This window comes from Drosophila mojavensis, unplaced genomic scaffold, assembly GCF_018153725.1.
Source record: "Drosophila mojavensis isolate 15081-1352.22 unplaced genomic scaffold, ASM1815372v1 contig_81, whole genome shotgun sequence".
Lineage (NCBI taxonomy): Eukaryota > Metazoa > Arthropoda > Insecta > Diptera > Drosophilidae > Drosophila > Drosophila mojavensis.
The window spans coordinates 8184696-8204680 of record NW_025318907.1 but is presented as its reverse complement, the minus strand read 5'-3'; the positions used below and the strand labels follow the sequence as shown (position 1 = coordinate 8204680).

General features: G+C 35.6%; 3 protein-coding genes and 16 non-coding genes across 19 annotated transcripts; 10 read left to right on the top strand and 9 right to left on the bottom strand.

Moving 5' to 3' along the window:
• Window positions 1-180: 180 nt before the first annotated feature.
• On the top strand, window positions 181-253 carry Trnar-acg. Its single transcript has one exon. It is a non-coding gene; the product is annotated as a tRNA-Arg (tRNA).
• Window positions 254-456: 203 nt separating this feature from the next.
• On the top strand, window positions 457-529 carry Trnar-acg. Its single transcript has one exon. It is a non-coding gene; the product is annotated as a tRNA-Arg (tRNA).
• A 325-nt stretch (window positions 530-854) lies between these two features.
• On the top strand, window positions 855-926 carry Trnae-uuc. The gene has a single exon. It is a non-coding gene; the product is annotated as a tRNA-Glu (tRNA).
• A 1327-nt stretch (window positions 927-2253) lies between these two features.
• Window positions 2254-2326, bottom strand: Trnar-acg. The gene has a single exon. It is a non-coding gene; the product is annotated as a tRNA-Arg (tRNA).
• A 331-nt stretch (window positions 2327-2657) lies between these two features.
• Trnar-acg lies at window positions 2658-2730 on the bottom strand. The gene has a single exon. It is a non-coding gene; the product is annotated as a tRNA-Arg (tRNA).
• A 233-nt stretch (window positions 2731-2963) lies between these two features.
• Window positions 2964-3035, top strand: Trnae-cuc. Its single transcript has one exon. It is a non-coding gene; the product is annotated as a tRNA-Glu (tRNA).
• Window positions 3036-5363: 2328 nt separating this feature from the next.
• LOC6581062 lies at window positions 5364-5482 on the top strand. The gene has a single exon (XR_047680.1). It is a non-coding gene; the product is annotated as a 5S ribosomal RNA (ribosomal RNA).
• Window positions 5483-5778: 296 nt separating this feature from the next.
• Window positions 5779-5897, top strand: LOC6581061. Its single transcript, XR_047679.1, has one exon. It is a non-coding gene; the product is annotated as a 5S ribosomal RNA (ribosomal RNA).
• A 281-nt stretch (window positions 5898-6178) lies between these two features.
• On the top strand, window positions 6179-6297 carry LOC6581060. The gene has a single exon (XR_047678.1). It is a non-coding gene; the product is annotated as a 5S ribosomal RNA (ribosomal RNA).
• A 5313-nt stretch (window positions 6298-11610) lies between these two features.
• On the top strand, window positions 11611-11683 carry Trnak-cuu. Its single transcript has one exon. It is a non-coding gene; the product is annotated as a tRNA-Lys (tRNA).
• Window positions 11684-12002: 319 nt separating this feature from the next.
• On the bottom strand, window positions 12003-12075 carry Trnar-acg. The gene has a single exon. It is a non-coding gene; the product is annotated as a tRNA-Arg (tRNA).
• Window positions 12076-13638: 1563 nt separating this feature from the next.
• LOC6581057 (snaclec rhinocetin subunit beta) lies at window positions 13639-14309 on the top strand. Its single transcript, XM_002006801.4, has 2 exons — window positions 13639-13824; window positions 13903-14309. The coding sequence occupies exons 1-2, from the start codon at window positions 13654-13656 to the stop codon at window positions 14248-14250; spliced, it is 519 nt and encodes a 172-aa protein (XP_002006837.1). The 5' UTR covers window positions 13639-13653; the 3' UTR covers window positions 14251-14309.
• A 329-nt stretch (window positions 14310-14638) lies between these two features.
• Window positions 14639-14757, bottom strand: LOC6581056. Its single transcript, XR_047677.1, has one exon. It is a non-coding gene; the product is annotated as a 5S ribosomal RNA (ribosomal RNA).
• Window positions 14758-15053: 296 nt separating this feature from the next.
• On the bottom strand, window positions 15054-15172 carry LOC6581055. The gene has a single exon (XR_047676.1). It is a non-coding gene; the product is annotated as a 5S ribosomal RNA (ribosomal RNA).
• A 293-nt stretch (window positions 15173-15465) lies between these two features.
• LOC6581054 (C-type lectin domain family 17, member A) lies at window positions 15466-16094 on the bottom strand. Its single transcript, XM_002006800.4, has 3 exons — window positions 15984-16094; window positions 15806-15914; window positions 15466-15747 (listed from the first exon to the last, which is right to left on the bottom strand). Exons 1-3 carry the CDS (start codon window positions 16071-16073, stop codon window positions 15488-15490), a joined length of 459 nt encoding a protein of 152 aa, XP_002006836.2. The 5' UTR covers window positions 16074-16094; the 3' UTR covers window positions 15466-15487.
• Window positions 16095-17899: 1805 nt separating this feature from the next.
• Window positions 17900-18570, top strand: LOC26527815 (dromaiocalcin-1). Its single transcript, XM_015164586.3, has 2 exons — window positions 17900-18070; window positions 18138-18570. The coding sequence occupies exons 1-2, from the start codon at window positions 17915-17917 to the stop codon at window positions 18486-18488; spliced, it is 507 nt and encodes a 168-aa protein (XP_015020072.1). The 5' UTR covers window positions 17900-17914; the 3' UTR covers window positions 18489-18570.
• Window positions 18571-18723: 153 nt separating this feature from the next.
• LOC6581053 lies at window positions 18724-18842 on the bottom strand. The gene has a single exon (XR_047675.1). It is a non-coding gene; the product is annotated as a 5S ribosomal RNA (ribosomal RNA).
• Window positions 18843-19138: 296 nt separating this feature from the next.
• On the bottom strand, window positions 19139-19257 carry LOC6581052. Its single transcript, XR_047674.1, has one exon. It is a non-coding gene; the product is annotated as a 5S ribosomal RNA (ribosomal RNA).
• Window positions 19258-19537: 280 nt separating this feature from the next.
• Window positions 19538-19656, bottom strand: LOC6581051. Its single transcript, XR_047673.1, has one exon. It is a non-coding gene; the product is annotated as a 5S ribosomal RNA (ribosomal RNA).
• Window positions 19657-19985: the final 329 nt, after the last annotated feature.

Sequence of the window (19985 nt, the reverse complement as noted above, 5' to 3'; positions counted from 1 at the left end):
TTTATTTTTGAGGGCTTGGTAAAGATATTAAAAAAGTCTTTTGTGCTCTTTTACAGAATTTTGTCTGTTTAACGCTTGTACTGCTTGTTGTACTGCTTGTCAGACTGCTAATAAAAAGAAATATACACATTTTGCACTGCTTAGGCTGTTAAATGGTTTTCTGGCGCGATAGCACCGTGCGGTCCTGTGGCGCAATGGATAACGCGTCTGACTACGGATCAGAAGATTCCAGGTTCGACTCCTGGCAGGATCGGATTTTTTTGTTTATTCGTTCTTTTTTGTTTTGTTTTTATATTAATTTAATTTTTATGGCACCGTTAAAAAAGATCTTCAATTCAACAATAAACTGCATATGTATGTATGTAGTATATTAATTCATATATACACATATTATATACTTCTAATCATGGAATGAACTGCTTGACAAAATGAGTTTTTGAAAGAAAAGCCACAAGCGGTCCTGTGGCGCAATGGATAACGCGTCTGACTACGGATCAGAAGATTCCAGGTTCGACTCCTGGCAGGATCGATTTTTTTTCCATAATTAATTATGAAAATTGAACAAAGTATAATTTAAAATTTCTCTTAGTATAAGTACAAATGTGTATTTTAGAAATCCGAAAACTAATAAACAGCTTCCATTATTATACGAATTCAATATGTTTTTCTATAGTTAAGAGGTGAATTTTTTTGTATTTTACATAGACAACAGGGAAATTAATTTCATTATCATTATAGAAACAGCTTTAGATTCTGTGGACGTGAATAATTTTAAATAACACAAAATAAATCTTGATTCCCAATTTGAATTTAAATTTATTTATATTGTGATATTGCTCAATAGTAGCAGTGTCTCCCATATGGTCTAGTGGCTAGGATATCTGGCTTTCACCCAGAAGGCCCGGGTTCGATTCCCGGTATGGGAAATGTAACTTTTTTATTTTTTAAGACTTGAATAGGAAATCATTTTTCCAATGCTAGATTTTCATATTTCATATTATTTAAACTATGATTAAAAATAGACATTATTCAGCATAAGCTGCAAATTTAACTCATACATCTAACCAATTGCAATTCTAACAAGTAAGAAAGCTCTAGTCGAGACTGCTCGACTACGAGATCCCCTGAACTGATGTTTCAAAAATTCTGTTTACACAAGAAACAGCTCATGCACACACACAGGCATACGCAGGCACGCATAAGCACGCATTGGCTGCAATGTGGGCTTACTACGGGAACATAATTGCTTAATAACTTTTATTGTGGATGGACTATATCCACGAAACGTTCAGATCATGATAAGAACATTAATATGGGTGCAGTTGACAAAGCTCAAGTTTCTAGTAATTGAAGTACGCCTTTGACAGATTTAATGGTGAGGGGTCAATATAAAAATGGTGGGTGAATTATAACTAAAATCGAAATTCTATAGAGAATATATAAATTTACATTTAAAATTTGGTAACTCTACCTCTAAAGATGTCGCAGATATAAATTTATTACGGATTTGCGATAATGTATTAATCAATAACAAAATAACGGCACACTCTATTTGTAGGTAATATACACGGACCTGGGAAAAAAAAAATAAAGAGTCTTGCTCTTGTATATTTTGAGATCGACGCGTTTAAAAATACTGACAGACGGACAGACACACAGACAGGGATAAATCGACTCAGCTCGCAGCCCTGATCAAGAATATATATACTTTATGGGGTCTCCCACGCCTCCTTCTGCCTGTTACATACATTTAACAAAACCATTATACCCTGGATTTCGCATTTTCAATGCGTTCAGCGTATAATAAATGTGTCGCATATTCTTCGATTACGACTTTCTGGTTTTATGCAAATCCCAAGATATTTGCAGCACACATTTTGCACACCCGTAAGTGCATAAGCATCAAGTCCTTCGAGTAAGAATCATTTGGATGTCACCTTAAACGTCCTTGACGTTGAATTGTGCACACAGCTGGTGTGGCATTTTACCATTTGCAATGCGTCCCGTCCTCATTTCATGACAAACTTTGTACATTTTCCGCTGCTTAGCATAGAGCGACACATAATCCACACGCTCCACACGTCATTTGATTTGCTTTCAGGCAGTGAAAGCTTCAGTTTGTCAATGACAGTTTCTCTGCCTTTGATTGGACAACTTTTATTATATTGCATTCCATATGAAAAATAAAAATGTAAATATAGAAAAGTTAGTAAAATAAATAAAATAAAAATTGGTAAACGCAAAAATTAAATTCGATCCTGCCAGGAGTCGAACCTGGAATCTTCTGATCCGTAGTCAGACGCGTTATCCATTGCGCCACAGGACCGGTGGCAAACAACTGCCAAAAGCTCATGAAGTGATACTAGATGTCGTGTTCAGCTTTTATGTTACAATTATCAGCGGACGATGTGTAATAATATATGTTTATAATAATAAAAAAAAGTTAATTCTATTAATATTATCTAACTATTTATATTTTTATTTTATTTTTTAAGCATTTTCAACAACAAGCCGAGGGCCTAATAGCTAGTTCTTTATTTCTAGATACATAGTTTTAAGTTTATATTGATACGAGCCCCGGCTATAAATAAAGTAAAATAATATTAAGCTAATTGTTGTAGTTGATCGGTTATTAATAAATAAATAACAAAAAAACTCGATCCTGCCAGGAGTCGAACCTGGAATCTTCTGATCCGTAGTCAGACGCGTTATCCATTGCGCCACAGGACCGCATAATACATTTTGGTTTGTACCGCTATAGAAGCAGTGTCGAAATAAAGTAACAAACTGCATTATCGACACATTTGCAATTTTAAAAAGTGTATAAAGCAGTTTAATGACTGCTACAGTGGTCTGACACATCTATGGGAAACTGCTTGCAAAATAAATTTGTCTTCTTCTTTAGTGTGAAACATTTGACGGTATAATAGACTTATTATAGTTTTGACGAATGTGAACATGTATCCCATATTGTCTAGTGGTTAGGATATCCGGCTCTCACCCGGAAGGCCCGGGTTCAATTCCCGGTATGGGAAGAAGTTATCAATAAAAAAAATATTTTTTTTTTATTAAAAAATGTAATTTGATTTTATTATAAAAGGAATGAATATTAATTTCTTTTTGAAAGCAAAACGCAGCAAAAGTGCAAAGCGGAGAGGAAATATTTTGTCTCATTATTAAATTTGAGCAATACTTGCTTGCCAAGTCACAAAGTCTTATATTTAACAAACCCGAACACTGTCGCTTGAAGCTTCTAGAGACGTTAACATGTCATTCGAATTTTTGCATCTGATCGCATGTTAGCGATCGTATATTATGCCTGGAATGACTTGTTTTCAGTTACTGGAAGAAATTAGGTGTAAAATATATCCAACCATCTCCCCTTTTTTGGCAATGCTTGTAGTTTGTTGAAAGCCCGGGCCTCGATTTTCGAGCAGGTTATGTTGCTGCATAATGCTAAAGGATTTGAGATCCCTTAACTGGAGTCTAAATTCTGGACCGGACTGCACAGCTGCTCAAACACCTTAATCTGATCAAAACTATGATGATCAAGAAGTGTAACCACTTCACAAATCGTGCACTACAAACCGATCCACGGAATGCTCCATTGAGCTACAAACATTTAATCTGATCATCGTAGGTAATGAATGGAAGGAGCGGTGCACTAAAATTTCTTCTGTTGGCGGTGAGGCGATACGTGTGTGATAATGAACTTATTTTATAATTTTCAATTCAATTTTACAACTACGCAGATTGGCAAACATCTGGAAAGCTATTTGGAAAGATTACCAGCAGATGTTATTATGAGCATTAAGAATATATGCACATTTTTAACCACAGATCTTATAGCGACGACAGCATTTCACTTGAATGCCACTTCGCATCAGGACATGAATAGTGAATTTTATAAATACAAGAAAGGTATCTTTGATATTTCTATATGTCCGTATATTTGAACGCTTCGATCTCAGAAGATATAAGAGCTAGAGACTTGAAATTTTTTCCTAAGTCCGTGTATAGCACGCGCATATCGAGTTTTGTGAGAGAGAGGCTGCAGTGGTGGCTTACTATGGGAACTTAATTGTTCAATCATTTTTTTGTGGGTGTACTTTTTTTCATGAAACTTTCAGATTATGATTATAGCAAGGATATGCATGCATTTGTCAAAGCACAAGTCTCTAGTATTTCAAATACGCCTCTTACAAAGGTGTGGGTGAGGGGGTGGATATAGGGGTACCCCCCGTAAATTTTAACAAAAATCGAAATTGTATATTATAAAATGCATATAAGTATACACGAATACACGCTTCCTTCTGCCTGTCACATACATTTCAACAAAACCATTGTACCCTGATTTCCCATTTTCAATGCGTTCAGGGTATAACGATAAGTGTACATCGAAACTTATCTTATCTCTAGCTCTTATCTCTACTCGAATATTACTTAATCAATCAAATCTGCTCAATAGCAGGACAACAAATTGGGATTTACTTTAACTTAACTTCGATTCAGCCTTGTTCCTCAGAGCAACTCGTGCATGACTTGTCAAGGATGTCCCATGGTCAATTATCGTTCAGCCAAGCTGCTGGGCAAGCGTGCCATAATGGAAGGGAGGAATGGGGCAGGGAATGATGGTAAGTGAGGTGGTTAGTGGGAGGGGAAAACAACGAAACACTTGGCTGCAATTGTGGTTAATGCAAAAAGTTTCTCTTTTACTTGCTCCACAAGATGACGTACCAAAGTGCAACAGCTGTGAGTCCTTATAATAGCCATGTAAGGACATTGTTGTTGTTGCTGGTTTTTTGTTGTTGTTGTTGTTTTATTACATACACACACATAGAAGCACTTAACACACTTGATACAATTGTCATTTTACGCAGCGAAAACGTCGCAAATGAGCGTAGTAGAACCAGAGCTGGGTAAACGGTGCAGAAGATACTTAGTTGCATTTTAGCCACATAATGTGTGTATAACTTAGCCAATTACAAAAGCAGTTGCATCGTTTGCATTAGCTGTTGCTTTCCACTTTGTTAATATATGGAGTTAAAAATGTTACCGGGCGCCAACTAACTAGAAAGTAGCTATTAAGTAGTTTAGATTGTTAGCTATTACTATTCCAGCTATGTTGCTCAATATTTAGTTCTTTGCATCCTAGACACTTTGCTCAAATTTGTCTCGATATTAATATAAGTATGTGTTTTTAAGTACTTGTATCAATGTGCATTTTACGCTGCATAGTTTTAAGAATTGTCGTTAGAATTCATATCATATTATTAACGTTATCATATTATTATGTCATATAATTTGAATCTGCTTATTTCTAAATGCCACATTCATATTGAATTTTAAGTGACTCGCATTTCGCCAACGACCATACCACGTTGAATACATCGGTTCTCGTCCGATCACCGAAATTAAGCAACGTCGGGCGCGGTTAGTACTTAGATGGGGGACCGCTTGGGAACACCGCGTGTTGTTGGCATCGGCATCTGTTGACAACTTTTTTGTTCTTTTAAAAAGTACAAATGTATTACAACAAATTTTTTTTCTATGTTTTATCAAATATTTCAGATTCATTGATTTGATTTTTATATAAATTTGTTTTATGAAAGAGATTTTAAATGGATTTGCTTATTGTTCGACAATATAGGCAAATTCTCATCAACTTTAGCTGTTATCAAAGCAGTTCATTTTCGTCGTATAACTATTGTACTCAAATTCCCAAGTGCTTGTTCTCACATATCACATTTATAGTGCACTTTCAATCATCTGTATTTCGCCAACGACCATACCACGTTGAATACATCGGTTCTCGTCCGATCACCGAAATTAAGCAACGTCGGGCGCGGTTAGTACTTAGATGGGGGACCGCTTGGGAACACCGCGTGTTGTTGGCATCGGCATCCGTTGACAACTTTTTTGTTGTTTTAAAAAGTACAAATGTATTACAACAAATTTTTTTTCTATGTTTTGTCAAATATTTCTGATTTATTGATTTGATTTTTATATAAATTTGTGTTATGAAAGAGATTTTAAATGGATTTGCTTATCGTTCGACAATATAGGCAAACTATCATCAACTTTAGCTGTTATCAAACCAGTACTTTTACGTCTCAAACTCCCAACTGCTTGTTCTCACATATCACATTTATAGTGCACTTTCAGTCACCTGTATTTCGCCAACGACCATACCACGTTGAATACATCGGTTCTCGTCCGATCACCGAAATTAAGCAACGTCGGGCGCGGTTAGTACTTAGATGGGGGACCGCTTGGGAACACCGCGTGTTGTTGGCATTGGCATCTGTTGACAACTTTTTTGTTGTTTTAAGTAGTACAAATGTTTTACAAAATAATTTTTTATATTTTATTTTTCTATTTTACTTCCGATTTTACTCGATTTAATGTTTAGACTTAATGTAAGTTACCCCAGTTCAAGCTTCCAGGAGACAGCGTATAAAGGCTAAAAACAACTCTATATTAAGACCAAGAAAATGTAGTTCTGCTTAGGACCGTGCTTACAGTTAGGTGCTCGTAAGTACATAAATATCTAAAATTTCCTCTTGTCAAAGAGATTGTACGAAAAGTCGCATACAGATAAATGTAAGTAATATTGTAATTACATATTATATATAAATTTATGATTGAGCTCGTAGAGCACTAACTATGGCAATTTGTTGATATATCTAGGCCTACTAGGATCATAGCTAATCAGGTAAAGCTATAACAAATTTCTTTTTATACTCATTCACGAAAGTGAAATGAGTATTTTGGCTTTGTGTCCGTCTGTTTGTCTGTCCGTATGGTTTCAGTTTATTTCGGCGCTATTGGAGCTAAAGACTTGAAATTTAGGGGCGTGGCAAATCGGAAAATGCATTTTCCGATGTAACAGAACATATGAGTTGAAGAGCTAGAAACTGAAATTTGGAAGTTAATTTCGCGTCGACCACCCAAGATCTTGAGCTATGGTGGATATATATACGCCCATTGTGGGCGTGGCTAATCGCATATAACTGTATCTCTTACAGTTTTAAAGCTAGAAATTTGAAATTTCGCGCGTAAGCTAATGCTATAATTCTATAAAGGTTAATAATAAAATTTATGTCTGGCATATCTAAAAATACCCTTTAATTTTTACATTTTTTAAGCGAAAGCATCAAAATTTGGCACTTACCTTACCATTACCTTGTTTTAAGAACTGGCCAAAAATGAGGTGTCTGCGCCCAGTAGGGGCATGACAAATCAAGAAAAACTGCATTTTCTACAGAATTAGAGCTAAACTTAGCTACTAAATTGGCGATTGGATGTGAATTTGTATTCCGCAGTCGGTAACGCCCGACTGCAACGTTCTTACTTGTTTTTAAATTCAAAAGTTATCAACTAAATTATTGCTTATCTTCATTGATTTCGAGCATTTAAGTCGAAAAATCTTTTACAATTGTGCTACAATTCGTAAGTTAGATATTTTTCTTCCTGCTGATTCCTTTTTGCATCATGAATGAAGATTATTTAGTCATTGACTGCACCTGTCGACAGCGTTCTTGTTTGTCTTATATAGCCAGGCTCGTGGAACTGAAAATTGCTAACTACAGTTAACTGCTGATTTATTTCATTGTTAATGATTATACAGTATGCAGAGATACATGTATTTCGTCCTATTATCATTCAGTGTATATTCCAACTTTCGCGCTGACATCTTAAAAAAACGTGCACAAATACCAAACGACATAAAATTAAATGATATACTGCATTTAAGCCAATTTACAGTTGACTTGCTCTCCAGAATAGAGGGGCGAATTTCAGTTGCAGCTCCGCTGGTACGCAACAATTTGGAATGACTTTGCTTTGACCTTGTCGCATTGTAAAAGGGCCACAACTGCAAAAAACATTTCCCGAATCTACTTACATTTTCCCCATGTGCTATTGAAAACTGCGCATAAGTCGCACGCAATATTAATACCCTAGTCCTTAATGAAGGACTGATGCGTATGGTTGAGTAAGCAAAACGTGATCTACGAATCGCATATTTGATACTTATGATACTGTTTAGTTTAAGTTGTAAAATTATTATTAATATTTTTTTGTTTAATGTTAAAAATATGTTTTTAATTCATACATTTCTAAAATAATAATTGGAGTCATAAATATCTTAGGAAAAAAAAAAAAATATGTTTTGAAATTTTTCAAAAAGAAATTGTTGTCTGAGTGACTGGTGTTTTGGACCAAATTTGCAGTTTCACGACTTCTTCGGGCTGCGTCCCTACTTGGAATCCATCATTGGCCCACATTAAATTCAAGCAGTCAGTCTGAATAATATATGATAAAATTAGGTGCCATGTATAACACAGTCCTTACTTAGAATATTCATGTTTACAGGGTATTTGTTGCTAGTAGATTCAGTTTAAGCTTAGATCCATGTTTGGTTACCTTCGCGCTTCGTTATATTCATTTTTATTGAATTGCATTGGCAAAGCCATCGAACAACAAAATCCACTCAACTAGACAGAAACTTCAAAAGTTAAAGTTGAAAATTTTTGAGAACGATGGCTGCACCTGCAGTCAATGCGTATAACTGTGCGAGTCATTCAATTTAATTAGCTATACTGCAGTGCATTCCGCCAGATTAGCCATCATAAAAGTCAAAACTCTAGCTGGAACTTAGATAAAGATTCGCCTTGAGCGCAAATTGCATGCAAATTGACATAAAATTAATAAAATCCGCAAATTGCATCATTTTTCGAGGGGAAAGTTAGCTGCAGAGATGAATCTCGACGTTCTGAAAGGGCTGGCCAGTAGAGCTCTAATTAGCTGGAAACTCTACCCTCTACCCTACGAACCTTGAAATACTGTACGAATTTGTTAATTAAGTCAGGGGGTCGCGCGACATTACCGCGCTTCGACAGCTCTGGCGGCGATTTCTAACAACAAAAAACATTTATAACATAAAAGTGCGATAAAATCTTAATGAAACATTGGATTTTGTGCAGTGATTGGACAAAGAGGAAGATGGCAAAGGGACGTAAACGTTCCTCTAATGCAAATGTAATGAGATGCGACTGCTGAAGTAGAAGAAGAAATACTAATTAAAGGGTGATTAAATAAGCGTTCTAAAAATTAAGTATTGCATACGACGGAAATGTAAGAGGTTATCTTAAGTAACAAACAGTAAATAACATACATATACACTAAATTAATTATTAATATTCTATGTAATTAAGTATATAATAATTAATTAATTAATTAAGTATATAATAATTCGAAAAATGCTCTGTGTTTAAATGTTTAATTAAAATAGTTAACATGATTCTATAAGCAAACTAATAAAACCACATACATTTTTGTTTTTCAGAAATCAGAAATTTATTTATTAATGTCGCTGCTCGCCAATATAAATATGCTTAAATCATATATATATCTATGTATAAAGGAGAGTTGTGTAAAACTGTTCCGAGACTTATAGCTTGATATGTGCTGGACAAATTTTCATGGTTTTTGATTTGTTGGATTTGTCTCCGCCACGAGTAGGATAGTAGATCTTAAAAATACAGAAAAAATTTGACGAATACTTGAAAAACGAGGTTTTTTCCCTAAATATTCAAATTTCCATTGATACTCAGAAAGCTTGATAACAGTGACAGTTTTCGGTCCTGCTCTCATATTATACAATAGTATAGAAGTAAATAAACAGATGTAGTCAGTCAGTCTACGGCACAGCCTCAGGCGAATCTGACTATTCATATAAAAACAGCACATTTGATAAAAATAATACGCGTGCGTACAGAAGCTAAATATCTCGAAAGTTCAGGTATTTGTTTGTCTCAAACATAAATTTGTGTAAATTGTTTATATTTATATTTCTCGATTGTGTTATGTGGTTTTGTGAGGGCATATTCAGTGTTACTATTGATAAAAATGCCGCGTCCTAGAAGATTTAATCCTTCCCGGCGGACCCATAATGCAATTAGGCATCGGAATATCGCGAGTCAATTATCTGACGAAGAACGAGAAATCGCCTGAGAAAGGCGCCGCGTTAGTACCCAGCAAAGAAGGGCCTTCATTCGTGCTTCTCAAAGAGAGGCAGTCCGTGAAACGGTTAGTAGAGAGTAGCTTATTAGGGGTTCTAAAATACAATTTTTACTGTATTTGTTTCAGGTGGGGAAACTACCAAGAAGGTTAGTTCCATGAATTATTACGCATATTGTTTGATGATTCGTGAAAATTCTGACAATTATCTATATTAATATTTGTTTGTATTATTGTATTACGTTCATAGAAGCCTAAATTAGTTCAGCTAAAAAGTAACACGACAATACTTACTGATTTTGATACAAAAATTTGACAGCTTCGAAATTAAAGAACTTTTAGGGAAAATAACGTATTTTTCAAGTATTCCTATATTTTTCAGTATTTTAAAGATATATTCTGCTATTCGGGGCGGAGACAAATCTAACAAATCAAAAACCATGAAAATTGGTGCAGCAGATCTCGAATTATAAGTTTTGTAATAAAACTCGACTTTGTTTCATATATATAGAGACTGTTAGGCGGTACGAAGTTCGCCGGGACAACTAGTATTCTATAAATTCGTATTTTTAGAGATACTACTACGATACTTCCTTGCACATCTGTTGTGCATTACAGTTTCTTTAATATGTATTTATTATTATAATTGGTTATTCTACAAATTGTGTTTTTGGTTGATATTACTTTTTTATTATTGTAAATATTATTAGTCAATATGTTACGAATCATATGCTATCACCTTGTTCACACTCACAGCAGTTGTAATTCCTTACAGCCTTGTTGGGCAAGGACAACTAGGGGCTTGGTGAAAATTGAATAAACTGTAACGTATTGTTGCACGCGCAGCCAATTGCGAGCACAAGATGAATATCCCAGATATAAAACGAGAGCTAAGCGTTGGATTTCCTATTGACGACCTTCGTTTAACGCTCTGTGAAACTGGCCACCAGGCAGATGACGCTATCCAACCCCACCTAGCCTTTGCTAATGTTACAACTACAGCTACCCTAACTTCAGATTCGCATAAATTAAGTGGAAGCAGCAGCATCACCATCAGCATTGCCCCTCAACCTCATCCTCAGCCCATCGTCTGATTCTCATGGCGCATTTATTTTGCGTGACTTTTGTTGTCAGCTGCACGTCTTGCCCCTTTTAAGCGTTGTCTCTGTTGTTGATGCTGTCGTTCGCGTACTTTGCTCTCAGTTTCCTGCAGCAGTAGCCAATTTAATTGCAATTTTTCCTTCACCCAGCGCCAAAGACAAATAACCAAAGCTAATAGATCATGTCATCTTGTCAACAAGTTTTACAATCTAATTGCGAACATCCAACAAGAGCTAACAAAGACGTTTACTTTGAACTTCAATTGAAAGAGCGACAATTTCTTAACATCTATTTAAAATTCGATTTTTGTTTAATATAGCTTATCAATTAATTCAATTAATATAGCTTATCCAAATTATAGATGAATCAAATTGTAATTAATGCTAAGAACTTATTTAAAGTTCTTGGCAATTTATTTATTGTATTTTTACGGAATAATCTTTCGTGGCAGCTCCTTGAAATTAATTGGTGATCGACTGATCAACAGCCCGGCTAGCTCAGTCGGTAGAGCATGAGACTCTTAATCTCAGGGTCGTGGGTTCGAGCCCCACGTTGGGCGACAATTTTTCTTTTGTTCTATTTTCAATGCTTATAAAATATAAAAAATAAGGGTTTTTATATAAGTTTTTCCCAAAACAATTTCCATTGTATTAAAGATTATTTTTAAGTTGAAAAGGATAATTTTTCCTGTACTCTTAAATGGAAAAAAGTAAAACACAACACTTTTGTATACCGTAAATTGATTGGAAATAAAATGTCCCATATAAATTTAAAAAAAATTAACAAATAAATAGAAATGATCATACATGTATATTTAAGATGTTTAATTGTATAACACAGTTCGATGAATTTAAAAAATAATAAAAAGTTGAATCTTGCGATCCTGCCAGGAGTCGAACCTGGAATCTTCTGATCCGTAGTCAGACGCGTTATCCATTGCGCCACAGGACCTGCGAAAAATTTGGAGCACAAATATTTGTATACCCTGAGCCCATTTTCAATGGGAAATCAGGGTATAATGGTTTTGTTGAAATGTATGTAACAGGCAGAAAGAGGCGTGGCAGACCCCACAAAGTATGTATATTCTTGGGCGACGAGCTGGGTTGATTTGGCCCTGTCCGTCTGTCTGTCCGTCCGTCTGTCCGTATATCAGAAGATATAAGAGCTAGAGACTTCAATTTTTTTTTTAAATTGTCCGTAATTACAGCGCGGATATCGAGTTTATCATTAAAAATCGATAACTCATCCCAATCTTTTTTATCGATAAAAAACCTTATCGAAAACCAGCTATAAAATTATATCTCCTACACCTTTATTGCTAGAGTCTCCAAATTTTTTATTTATGATTATATGCAATTTATGCAATTTCCGTTTTTGTTAAAATTTACCCCCCACCCCTATATCCACCCCCTCACCCTCACTTTTGTAAAAAGCGTATTTCAAATACTAGAGACTTGTGCTTTGACAAATACTTGCATCCATCCATGTTGTAATCATAATCTGAAAGTTTCATGAAGATCGTATGTCCACAAAGAAAGTTATTAAACAATTAAGTTCTCATAGTAAGCGCGCACTGTAGCCCATGCGTGTTTATGCGTGGGTGCTTGTGTGTATGTGTGTGTGTAAATGTTTGTTTGTCGAGCAGTCTCGACTATAGCTTTCTTACTTGTTCTATATTACCATATTCTGGCTGTTATATACAGTACGTCCCCTTTAAGAACTTAAGCCAAAGTATGTTTGCCCGCTAGCAAGACCTTGCAAACAAATGTAAGAAGTTACTTTTATGCTGTCTTGGCAAATGCAAATGGCATGCCATTCAAACAAACAGAAATCATATTATCCATACGCCCGTCGCCTTTCGAGTTTCGCTATTCGCCATTCGCCATTCCCCTATTCCTTTAACCACCAAAAGCAATTTTTGATTTTATATCACGAAGCGAACCCCACTCGAAAAGTAAAAATGCAACGATCTGTGCTTGCACATTTCGTTCGTGTAGTCCAATCCCAATGGAACTCGTAAACAGGTTTAGCCAGCACGCAAAAGGAACATACAAGAACGTAGCAAAGGAAATGCACGCTGTGCGAGGGAAATGATGTAAAGCAACAATGGAGGGTGCACCCTAATATCCCAGCTCTGGAAATTGGCAATCCTTGACCCGTCATAACGTTGCCTCCCCAGCATCGACTTGCTTTTTCCTTTTGACAGCTCAGTTAAATGAGATATGCTTTTTACATTTTTTCGATAAATTTCGAGGCACCCCAGCTTTCGCAGCAGTGGATAACATTATTAGCGCAAAACTTTGCCATAAAAATGGCAAACGGATTCACGCAACGCTTAAAATTGAGATTTACTGTAAGCGAAATTTATAACAAACGAAAGAAAAAATCCCCTTCAGCGACAAATTTAAGGAGGAAAACTACTTAAACTTCGAGCTTATCAAATGACATTGATGAATGCTTCGGGCAATTAACGTGAACAACGCCGCAGCTGTATAAAAGGGCAGGGTCTGTTACTGCATCGTTCACAAAATGAAGTCTTTAGGTATCGCTCTTCTCTGTCTGCTCGGCACACTGGCGTGGGCTCAGGAGCTGGAGAAACTAGTTCAGGTTGAGGAGCCCATACCCGAGGAGGAAAATCCGTTGCCAATTTTTCTTCCAACATATTCCACGGACGATTTTTCACTATCTGCATCTTCCAAAGTAATTAATGAAAACACGTTTAATATTATATTTGATTAGAAATGAATTATATACTATTATATACTTTCATAATTACAGCTAAATTGGTTCCAAGCTGAAGCCGCCTGCGCTTCTCAAGGAGGCTACTCCTTGGTCACGTTAGATAGTGAAGACAAGCAGAATCGTGTATTCCTATTTTTGCTCAACTCGGGTTATTTGAATCTGCTTAATGAGCCGATTTGGACGTCAGGCTCGAACCTGGCAAGCGCTTCTCTATGGAGTTGGTTCAGCACTGGAGCTGCCTTCAAATATCGCCATTTCCAGACTACACCCAATACCTCATACCGCTGTCTCGGCCTTAATGCACTTGACGGTTACTGGATTCCTCAAGATTGCAACGCTCAGCGTTATTTCGTATGCGAAAAACGATGCCAAGAAATTGAATGAGCATATTTCTTTACTATGCTAATCTATAAAAATATATTAAAAGGTTCTGATTGTAAAAATTCTAATCTTTTATTTGAATTGTATAATGGTTTTGATTAAACATATGTAATAGGCATAAAATATATATTAATCTTGAAGGGCGGTGGTCCGAGTCGGTTTACTCTGTCCGTCTATCTATCGTTCATCCGTATGAAATTGAATTGAATCAACCATATCGCATTGTGGAAATGTGGTCGTCACTCAAATGCACGAAAAATCTTTTTCAAAGTATAAATGTATAGAATATTTAAGCAGTGAATAACTCGGAAATATTTAATAAAATACAAATAATTTTCAAAACAAATATTTTGTAATAAAAAAGAACAATAAAAAGTTAGTCTTCAACAGATGCCAACAACACGCGGTGTTCCCAAGCGGTCCCCCATCTAAGTACTAACCGCGCCCGACGTTGCTTAATTTCGGTGATCGGACGAGAACCGATGTATTCAACGTGGTATGGTCGTTGGCGAAATACACATGACTGAAAGTTCACTATAAATGTGGTATGAGAGAACAAGCAGTTGGGAATTTAAGTACAGCAGTTATAAGACGAAAATGAACTGATTTGATAACAGCTAAAGTTGATGAGAGTTTGCCTATATTGTCGAACGATAAGCAAATCCATTTAAAATCTCTTTCATAACACAAATTTATATAAAAATCAAATCAATGAATCTGAAATATTTGACAAAACATAGAAAAAAAATTTGTTGTAATACATTTGTGCTTTTTAAAACAACAAAAAAGTTGTCAACAGATGCCGATGCCAACAACACGCGGTGTTCCCAAGCGGTCCCCCATCTAAGTACTAACCGCGCCCGACGTTGCTTAATTTCGGTGATCGGACGAGAACCGATGTATTCAACGTGGTATGGTCGTTGGCGAAATACGAACGACTGAAAGTTCGCTATAAATGTGGTATGTGAGAACAAGCAGCTGGGAATTTCAATAACATTCGAAACTCTGTTATAAAATAGGGGTTGGTTTTCGAAAGAAATCATCCCTTAAATTCAATTGAACAGAGCACATGTATAGCACGAACATAGAGCGCATTGCATTTACTGTTAAAAATATCGTAAGGTATATATTTATATATAACAACAAAGAAACTAATTTTCTCGAATTCGAGTTTATTTAATATGGAGTTATTATTTTCATCGTTGTTTTTTTTTTTTTTTTTTTTTAACATATAATTTTTTTATATATACAAGGGATCGTTTGTTGAGTTGCACGCTCTTTCGCATATGAAGTAGTATTCACGGTAGCAATCCACACTGTACCAAGACTGATCCAATCCCATAACCATGCATCCCTCAGTCCCAATAAAATCCATTTGTGGCTCATTATTTCCCCATTTCTTATAGCCCAGAGGTATTCCAAGGCCTTGCCACGTCCATGAATTGAGATCCCCCAAGTTGCTGGCGCCAAGCCAGAAGCCTTCCTGTCCCAGCAGGTCTCCTGGACAAAAATTAATCCATTGATCGATAAACTACAAATATTAAATACAAGTAGATACCATTGGCAGCTATGCTATGTATCAGTAGGAGCTGCTGCTCGTAGTTTGTGACTGTGGCCAGAATCATATTGGATTTGTGGCATATTTGATTCGCCTGGAACCAATTAACCTAATAGAAAAACATTGGATTAGATATATGCATACATATTTGGAGCTACAATATCTTAGCCGTTCTTACCTTGCCAAAAGTTGCAACGATATATCTATCTTTGGCCGTCTGAAATTTCCCAAGGGACAAACAGCAAATAAGCAGCAAAAGTCGAAACATTTTGTCAAGAATTTGTTCTGGTATTTCTGTTGGGCGGTATTTATATTGACTCGATAAAAATCGCATCAGAAATCGTTCAGAAAGCAATTAGTAGCTAAAAGGTTTAACGAGGACACCCGTGGTTCCAGTAAAACTGTCCGTTTGAAGATGGCGTAGACACTTCATATTTGGTAATTTGCATAGTTTTTGAGCGTAAGCACTAAAATTTTGCAGTTAGGTTACTGTTAGCTAGTTCCATGAACTGACTAGAAATAAGGTGTCTACACCCAGTAGGGGCGTAGGAAATCGAGAAAAACTGAAAATTGAATTTTCTACAATATTAGAGCTAAACTTAGCTACTAAATTGCTGATGGGATGTGAATGAGTATTCCGGAGTCGGTAACGTTCGACTTCAACGTTCTTACTTGTTTTTTCATTAATCTTTATAGAACCATAATATTATCTCTTCAACTAATATGATTTCTTGTATATCGGAAAATGCATTTTCCCCGCCCCTAGTGGGTGTCAGAAAAATTTTAACACTTTATAAATCGGAGATATACACGAGTATGTGTTCCAAATTTCAAGTCTCAAATTTCATACGGACAGACGGACGGACAAGACGGACATGGCACAAAACCGAAATACTAATTCACTTTCGTGAATAAGTATAATAATTCACTTTCGTGAATGAGTATAATAAGGAGTCAAACGCATGAGTTATTTAAATCACTTTGAACTCTTTCAGATGACATTGATAAATATCCCGGACAAGAACTAACTGAAGTGAACTTTCTATACAATCTACATTTACCTACAATGGCAGTGGTCTATAAAATCAATTCGAAATTCTATTCTATTTCTATTGAACAGGGGAACAATGTAAATATATAAAAGTAATGTAAGTATTTGCACTAGGCTAACAGTTCTTTATAACAAATTTTTATTGGGTTATGACTGGCTGACTGACGGACGAAACCGCATTGCGCAAGTTAAATTTTTTAAGGACTTTAATGTATTCTTACATTCCAAAATTTCCTCTAATTTAATTATTAAAAGTTAGTTTCTTTAGTTTGAATAATTCGGTTCGATTAGAAAACACATAGTCTTCGTAGATTTTAACTTAAAAGCTAAATATTACTAGAAGTGTGTATAGCTTAATACCATTATCGAAGCTGTCATATATAAATAAATACACAATCAAATGAAAGTTCTGAGTTAAGTTACAATCAATATAAATTACATATTTTATTTGAGTTATAGGCATTGGTACCTAATAATTTATTATTATTTATTTATTAGCTAAAACACAAGAGACAAGTTATAAAATGGCTAATTAACTTAAATAGCTCAATAACCAAATATTGTTTCGGATGTCAAGTCTTTTAAGTTGCAAATTTCGTATAGCCGATGCTCCTATTTCGAATTAACGTAAATTGATATTCCATTGGAGAGCCGCTTTTTATTCGTGGTAATCTATACCTACTTAAAGAATTTTGCTGTCCTCAGCTCCCGACTGCAATGAATTAATTTTCTTTGCATAAAATTAGCTAGAGTATCTGATATTATTTTATTCCAGATAATGTTGACAGATAAGCTGAAAGTTATGTAATATATAAATGACCCTATCATATCGATTACAAAGTAATTGAAGATATTTATTTGCATAAACAAAATTTCCTCTTTTTAAAGCTTTTTTTTACGACGATACTTAAATATAATCTTACTTTGGAACTCATTACATATGATGATAAAATGGTCCTAACTAACTTATGAATGACAATGATGGATGCCTTACAAAATTAGATTTTAACGCTAAAAATTGCCTATAAAAGCAAATAGCCCGTGGAACTTTTCACAAAATGAAGTCTCTAGTTCTCTGTATTTTCTGGCTGTTCAGCGTTGTGGCATGGGCTGAATCTGGTTTAGAGCCGTCCACCAACATTGATGATGATGCTCAACCCATTTTAAATTATTTTACTCATAGTGATGCGGAATACGGCATAAGCCTGCACAAGGTACATGTAATTGAAAATTCGCTGGAGCAAATAACTATTTTTTTTATCATTATTCTTTCACATTTAGTTGACTTGGTATGAGGCACAGCTCTATTGTGCTGCACAGAAGTATGTTCTAGCCAACATTCCTTCATACAGTGCTCAGGTCGCCTTAACCCAATTTATCCAAGGATCTGGAATCGACAACCTTATGTTACTTACTAACGAACCCATCTGGGTCTCGGGTACAAATCAGGGACTTGCCAGCCAATACGTATGGCATAGCAGTGGAGCTAGGATTTATTATAAGAACTTCCTCAAGACCCCAACATCTGCTAACCGTTGCGTCGCAATTAATGGAATCACAGGCGACTGGACCGATGAAAATTGCAGAGACAAGCATTACTTTGTCTGCGAAAAACAAACATGCCCTGCATAACAACTCTATATGTGCATGTATTTTAAAATTCATTTATATCTACGGGCATAAAAGAAACTAAATAAAAAGTTTTCAATTACAATCAGAATAAGCAATATTTGCTATACTCTAGCTACATCTAAAAGGGAGTAAAAATTCCAGACAGTTTGGATTTATTAACCGGCAGTTAAGCTGGACAACAACAAAGGTAATTAGGTGAAGGTTATTTTTGGAATAAAAAAGTTGTTAACAGATATGCCAACAGCACGCGGTGTTCCCAAGCGGTCCCCCATCTAAGTACTAACCGCGCCCGACGTTGCTTAATTTCGGTGATCGGACGAGAACCGATGTATTCAACGTGGTATGGTCGTTGGCGAAATACAGGTGACTGAAAGTTCACTATAAATGTGGTATGTGAGAACAAGCAGCTGGGAATTTAAGTACAGCAGTTATAAAACGAAAATGAACTGCTTTGATAACAGCTAAAGTTGATGAGAGTTTGTCTATATTGTCGAACGATAAGCAAATCCATTTAAAATCCCTTTCATAACACAAATTTATATAAAAATCAAATCAATGAATCAGAAATATTTGACAAAACATAGAAAAAAAATTTGTTGTAATACATTTGTACTTTTTAAAACAACAAAAAAGTTGTCAACAGATGCCGATGCCAACAACACGCGGTGTTCCCAAGCGGTCCCCCATCTAAGTACTAACCGCGCCCGACGTTGCTTAATTTCGGTGATCGGACGAGAACCGATGTATTCAACGTAGTATGGTCGTTGGCGAAATACAGATGACTGAAAGTGCATTATAAATGTGATATGTGAGAGCAAGCAGTTGGGAATTTGAGACGAAAAAGAACTGCTTTGATAACAGCTAAAGTTGATGAGAGTTTGTCTATATTGTCGAACGATAAGCAAATCCATTTAAAATCTCTTTCATAACACAAATTTATATAAAAATCAAATCAATGAATCAGAAATATTTAACAAAACATAGAAAAAAATTTGTTGTAAAACATTTGTACTACTTAAAACAACAAAAAAGTTGTGAACAGATGCCGATGCCAACAACACGCGGTGTTCCCAAGCGGTCCCCCATCTAAGTACTAACCGCGCCCGACGTTGCTTAATTTCGGTGATCGGACGAGAACCGATGTATTCAACGTGGTATGGTCGTTGGCGGAATACAGATGACTGAAAGTTCGCTATAAATGTGGTATGTGAGAACAAGCAGCTGGGAATTTCAATAACATTCGAAACTCTGTTATAAAATAGGGGTTGGTTTTCGAAAGAAATCATCCCTTAAATTCAATTGAACAGAGCACATGTATAGCACGAACATAGAGCGCATTGCATTTACTGTTAAAAATGTCGTAAGGTATATATTTATATATTACAACAAAGAAACTAATTCTGTTAGATTCGAATTTATTTCTTGTAAATATGTAAGAAATCGCATATAAAATATTAAGTATTAATGATGAGAATCGAATCAAAAGTCTTTCAGAAA